The sequence below is a fragment of the Nannospalax galili genome, unplaced genomic scaffold (genome assembly GCF_000622305.1).
Source record: "Nannospalax galili isolate Female #2095 unplaced genomic scaffold, S.galili_v1.0 scaffold149, whole genome shotgun sequence".
NCBI classification, from domain to species: domain Eukaryota; kingdom Metazoa; phylum Chordata; class Mammalia; order Rodentia; family Spalacidae; genus Nannospalax; species Nannospalax galili.
Genome location: NW_008359763.1, coordinates 226,554 through 232,678, shown reverse-complemented (window position 1 = coordinate 232,678; position 6,125 = coordinate 226,554). Strand labels below are relative to the sequence as shown.

The 6,125-nt window shown below is 48.7% G+C and overlaps 1 protein-coding gene across 40 annotated transcripts in view; it reads left to right on the top strand.

Moving 5' to 3' along the window:
* The window catches only part of Lrrfip1 (LRR binding FLII interacting protein 1), a 151,281-nt gene that overhangs the window by 83,713 nt on the left and 61,443 nt on the right, over window positions 1-6,125 (top strand). For 22 of the 40 annotated variants that reach the window (XM_017795743.2, XM_029558956.1, XM_029558954.1 and 19 more), the window contains exons 2-3: window positions 1,268-1,354; window positions 5,602-5,619. In XM_017795743.2, the coding sequence (XP_017651232.1) occupies window positions 1,268-1,354; window positions 5,602-5,619 (105 nt within the window). The remainder of the gene's footprint in view (window positions 1-1,267; window positions 1,355-5,601; window positions 5,620-6,125) is intronic. The other 18 variants (XM_017795744.1, XM_017795747.2, XM_017795745.2 and 15 more) reach the window with 1 other exon arrangement.

The following is a 6,125-nucleotide window of genomic DNA, read 5'->3' as shown; positions in this document are numbered from 1 at the left end:
TAGGCATTGTTTCTCGCATTGTCTAACCCCTCCATCATGGTTTCCCCAATTAAGGTGCCCCCATTTCCCCTTTTATATACAAGGACTGACTCCCAACATCCTCTACTCTGCTCTTGGATACCTTGGGGACACTGGGCTCCCCTGCACTGTAGGGGAAGGGGAGCAGAGCACAGCAGGGTGTGTCAAGAGGGATTGGACTGGTCCCAAAGAGTATGTCAGAGTCCTGGCAGGGCCTCCAGACCTATCTTCCTGCTCTGGCTGAGCTAGGGACCTGCAGGAGCAGCCAATGCCAACACCAGGCTGTGGTGAGGAGTATGTGGAACAACATCTATGAAATGTTTAGAACAGTGCCCACTGGCATTTAGTGAAGAGAAGAGTCCACAGTTACCTGCTATCCACAGGAGAGGATACCCACATGAGGACTAGGCACCAAGTCTGCAGATAGGACCAGATCTATTCGGACTGCTTTTCCCGATACATGCATTCTTATGACATAACTGGATTTCTAAATCAGGCACAGTAAGACATTAACAACAACACTGCAGACCTTGGCAATCTTAGGGTAGGATTTTCCTTTCCTTTTTAAGTCAAGAACTTTCACCTCTGTTAAGAGGAAGCGATTCTCGGCTTCTCTTTAGCATATCAAAACTGTCAGCACTGCCTCTCTTGTGCTTTGAGGCTGTGGCTGAGTAAAATACTGGTTGCTGGAATACAGGCACCGTGCTACAGTGGACCTCATGGTGACTACGGGACTGATGGGCAGGTAGCACATAGCGCGTGGAAACTCTGGACAAAGAGATTCACATTCTGAGCAGGACAGGACAGGACGATGCCTGTTTCATGCTGTCAGAGCATTGCATTTTAAAACTTGTGATTATTTGTGGAATTTTCCATTTAGAGTTTTTGACTTCAGTGGAGCGGCGTGGAAACTCTGGACAAAGAGATTCACATTCTGAGCAGGACAGGACAGGATGATGCCTGTTTCATGCTGTCAGAGCATTGGATTTTAAAACTTGTGATTATTTGTGGAATTTTCCATTTACAGTTTTTGACTTCAGTGGAGCATGGCTAACTGAAACTGTGGAAAATGAAACTGGATTGGGGGTGGGGTGGAGGGGGCTCCCGATGACCCTTGTCATTCCCACGAGTCCGTGACCGAGCACAGTTCGTTAAGCTCTAAACAAGATTTTCCCTCCACAGTGTCATTAACCATGTGCCCGGAAGCTGCCTGGTCTGTTCTCTAACAAGATTTCTGGGTCTGTTTCAGGCGGAGGCCAGACTTGCAGCAAAGCGTGCTGCCCGTGCCGAGGCTCGAGAGATCCGGATGAAGGAGTTGGAACGGCAGCAGAAGGAGGTAGCGGACCTGGGGTTCCTGGTTGGCTCTTTTACCCGGGGTCTCCTTAGGGCTGTGCAGATGCAGAGCACTGGTGCCTCTGACGCACCTGTCCTCTTCTCATTGCTCCTGGTTGGAATGTGTGTGGTGGCTGCTCTGGGTTAGGCGGGGAGTGCACATAACACGGGTGACAGGCATGCCTGCCCCCGCTCTGGATCATGCATGGCTCACTTGCCTTTAGTGATTTCCCCAGGTCAGCTTTCTGGTTGAGATGAGCCGAGGAGATCTGGGTTTAGGTTTCTAACTGCTGATGAGGGTCTGGATCCTCTGAATTGGAACCAGAAAGAGCAGATTGACTTTTTTAAAATTTTAAAAACTTAACTGGCCCACTTGTTTCATTTAAAAATATTTTCCCTGAGACTTTTACATGTCAGATAGAGATACGGAGAGCAGATGACTGTCCGGGACCAAGTAGCCATGAGAGAAAGCCACTCTGGTCACGTGTGTTCTCACCTGTCCATGCTGCCGGCTACTGATTTTTAAGACCTTGATTAGGGGTTCCTTGCTGACAGTGTACCAGCTCTTTAACAACGTTAGGATGCTGGCTTTTCAGGGACCTTGCCCATAGTGGCACATGAGCCCTTTGGGGATCACCCACTCCAACCCTGTGCCTCAAGGCTCACCTGTTTAGAGGGTTTGGATGTGGTGTACTGGTCAGAGCTGGTCTTCATACAGACTCCATTGTGGCTCGTGTGGCCCAGCCAGTGTTCACCATGTGTGACTGCAGATGGAAGCTTGGGTTCCCTTTCTACTACAGATCCTTCTACTTCCCATAAGGCTCGAGCCCATCATGTGCCCTGTGGGGACAGCAGGGCCACCGGCTTGTTGTTCCCTGCCTAGGGAGTTTGCCACCCTAGGGGAAAATATGCCAACAGAGGAGGGGTGTGGCCAGATTTGATTTGGGGAAGGAAACTTCTAGGCGGTATGTTGTAAAGTGCCAGGAGCCCCGGCCCAGAGGGTCGGGCAGAGTTGTATCAGAGCCCCATGGGAGGGAAAATGGGCTAAAGCAGTCCCCACAGAGGAGGGACCCCAGGGATGGAGCGTCTTAGGCAAGCCAGGTGTCCTGTGGTGATTAGGAGGTGGCCTGAAGATGGGCATGCATTGGCAGGCCTCTCTTGTGTGCTGAGCTGTGAACATCCCCTTTCACACAGTATTACAACGTGACTCCCTCCTCATCTTCCGTTGGGGTTGCAAATGCACGTACAAGTTATAAGTGCTGGTCTTTGATGCTTTACTCTTAGGATTTGTCGTTTTAATTGTTTTGCAGTTTTTTTCTCTTCTCAGAAAAGCACAGGATTAGTGTCTCCCCAGCACCTGTGACCCTTTCAATCAGATTTACCATTTTAAAATAGGAAAGTAGTACTCCTGACTTTCTGTGTTATTTATTTGGGCTTTCCGGTTGAATTATGACTTACAAGACTTTGGGTTAACTGAAGGGCTCTAACCCCATCTCTTGGCCAAGGGTGAGGGGGACCAGACAGGGACCAGACCTGGTGAACACCTGTGAGGATGCTCTCACCAGCACATGTTTGCAGTACTGAGGATTGAACGCACGCTCTTACTTGCCCTAGGTAAGCACTCTGCCATTCAGCCACAGTCCCAGGCCTGGCAGTCCACATTCAAGTCCTAGAAATACTATAAGAAGGGTTTCCCAAAACATTCAGCCACTCTACTCACTCTGTGACAGTTAGTTGGACTTCATGTCCCACTGTCCTTTTAGTGTCTGCCCCAGGGCTGTCAGTTTCGGCTCTGGTAGAGCCAAACAAGGATTGTGGGCAAAAGGACGTGGTGAGGCTGTGCACAGCTCCACGTTGCATTTGTGCTCATGGTGAGTGTGGTGCCGTGACACAAATGTCACATCTCCTCAAGGATCGAGGTGAAAGGGATTGACAGAGCATGTGCTTGCACATGCACCTTACATGTTTGCATAAACTGTGTACACTCTTGATTGACAAATGCGTGATGATGTGAGCAGCCTCTTTGCTGAGAATTCTTGGCCCAAGTTGGCTGTGGGTGTGGTGGCACCCACAGCAAAGAGGAAATGGAGTGAGTCCTTCCAATTTTGAGCAGAGGGACACTTGGCCTTGAAAACCAGATGTCTCCTTAGTGCTGGACTCGAGGCATAGCATCAAACAGAGTGGATATTGGTCAGCAGGAGCTGTACAGAATGCGAAGCACAGAACGTAGGGGCAGCGACAGCTGCCTGTCTAGCTGTCCTTGATCTGGCCTAGTCCCTGAGCACACATGTTTGCATGCACACATGCATTTAGACAAGTGTCTGTGTACTTGTGTGCAGAGAGGAGTGAGTGCAGTTAAGGGCCTGAGCTTGCAGCCTGATACCCACAGCCCCTCCAAACTGCCGAGCCTTACCCTCGGACTCGGCTATTATTAGAACCAGCAAGCTTCTGCCATCTGATAGCCTGGGGCACTGGCATTTCAAATTGTTGATTAAGGGGAACTGAATATGCTTGGAAGACCAGTGTGTAGCCAGTAGGGTTGGTACTTTGTGTAAAAATTGAGAAACATGATCCCTGTTTTCTCCTGCACAAGCTGCTGCTGAGCAGGACAAGTACCCTGGAGGAGGGTGTGGGGGCCGCTGCACCTCCACGGTTCCTTAGGACCCCCTGGAGGACCTGGGGAGGCCTCAAGCTGGTGGAGAGAGCTGAGGTTCTTCAAGAGAGCTTGCAGAATGTGCAGAGAGGAAAGGTGGTAAAGATGGTGGTGTGAGGGTGCAGATCTGCTGCCAACCCTCAGGACAGTGCGCTTTACCCAGACCCCGGGCGCTCTCGATGTCCCAGCACAGGCACTTGTCAGCCATGCAGCTGGGAGAGCCAACTGGAGCTTGCTTGACCTGTGCTTTGGGTTGATTGAATGATCTGAATTCCTTTTCAATGGACTTATCAGGGGAGAATAATATGCAGATATTCTTTGGGGGACTCCTAGGGACCTTCACAATAAACCATCAGGGTGTCTCTTAATGCTACTGACAAACATTTTGGTTGGAGATGCTGTGTTTATTATAGTTGAATATGTTCACCTGTACTTTCCCACATGAATAAAAGCGCCAGTTTTTGGTAGCCCTAAATTGGGGCGGTGCCCAGATCAAGGCCGTACATGGTTTGTTGGAGATAACAAAGTAAGTATCTCTGCCATCCTTAGCAGTTACTGTGAAATTAGGAGAAACGAGCACAGCAGCGAGAAGCACCTCATTTTAAGTATTTCAGCACAGTCTAATGATCGTGGTGTTTTGCTAGAATGTTCCCAGCATTCTTTCTTGTACTTATCTGCTGGGACCCAGACACCAAACCTGCTCTCATCATCTTTGTGAATCTGACCACTGGATTTCCCAATTAAGCTTCTATACTTTTGGTTAAAGTTTTGTTCATATGAAATAAATTTTCTTTCTTTAAAATGATTTTTACTTTATCCTTTGATGTTTCGTGCATGTGTGTGCTGTGTTTCGGTGAGAACGTGTGTGCTGTGTCTCGGTGAGAACGTGTGTGCTGTGTCTCGGTGAGAACGTGTGTGCTGTGTCTCGGTGAGAACGTGTGTGCTGTGTCTCGGTGAGAACGTGTGTGCTGTGTCTCGGTGAGAACGTGTGTGCTGTGTCTCGGTGAGAACGTGTGTGCTGTGTCTCGGTGAGAACGTGTGTGCTGTGTCTCGGTGAGAACGTGTGTGCTGTGTCTCGGTGAGAACGTGTGTGCTGTGTCTCGGTGAGAACGTGTGTGCTGTGTCTCGGTGAGAACGTGTGTGCTGTGTCTCGGTGAGAACGTGTGTGCTGTGTCTCGGTGAGAACGTGTGTGCTGTGTTTCAATGAGAATTACTCCCCGTTGCCCTTTCTAACCCCTTCGCCTCCCTCTGGGCTCCTTCCCAGTTTGTCTCCTTCCTACTTTCAAGACCAAAGAGAAATGTTCACTTCTTGTTTCCTGTTGAGGTAATGGGCTGTGCTCTCTGTGTTAGGTAACATGGGGTTCTGCAGAAGTTGCTGTGCTACACCCGTGTTTCTTTTCGGCCGTCACCTTAAACAGCACAGTCTGAGGGGAGACATGGGGTTGCAGACATTCTATATGTGTTTAATTGGTTTCCTTTGTTTTCTCCAGTACAGCTCTCATTCATATTTCTGGTTCTTACAGAACCTTTCCTTCCAGTGTTCCTGCCTGTTTAATTGTATTTTCTGTTTCTTTCCTTCCCTTTGTCCTTTCCTGTAGATCTATCAAGTTCAAAAGGTAGGCTCTTGGTTCTTCGCTTTCTAATATGCATGCGCTGGTTTTTCCCTTGCTGAGGCCTGAGCACCTTGCAAAAGAGCGCCTTGAGCTGAAGAAGGCTTGTGATGTCCACTGTGGTGTCTGTGCATCTGCCAGAGTAAGAATTCCAGTCCCCTCACCCTCCACACGAGGAGGCAGCCACACCTTCCTTTGCTGAACACATCCCTCACCCATTCGCCTAAAGAAATTAGAAAATTCTAACTTGAAACCATATCTCAGCATCAAAGGAATGCTTTGAAATTGCATGTTAAAAGAGAAAGATTATCTTTCCAGATATCTTTATTAGAAAACCTTAAAAATATCAGTGTAAATTACCACATATTATTGGACTGGGTGCGGTAGCACACCCCTGTAATTCTAGCACTCAGGAGACTGAGGCAGAAGGATTACTTCAAGTTCGAGACTATCTCCAGATTATATAGCTATTTGGAAACCAGCCTGGGCTATATAGTGAGATGCTGTATCAA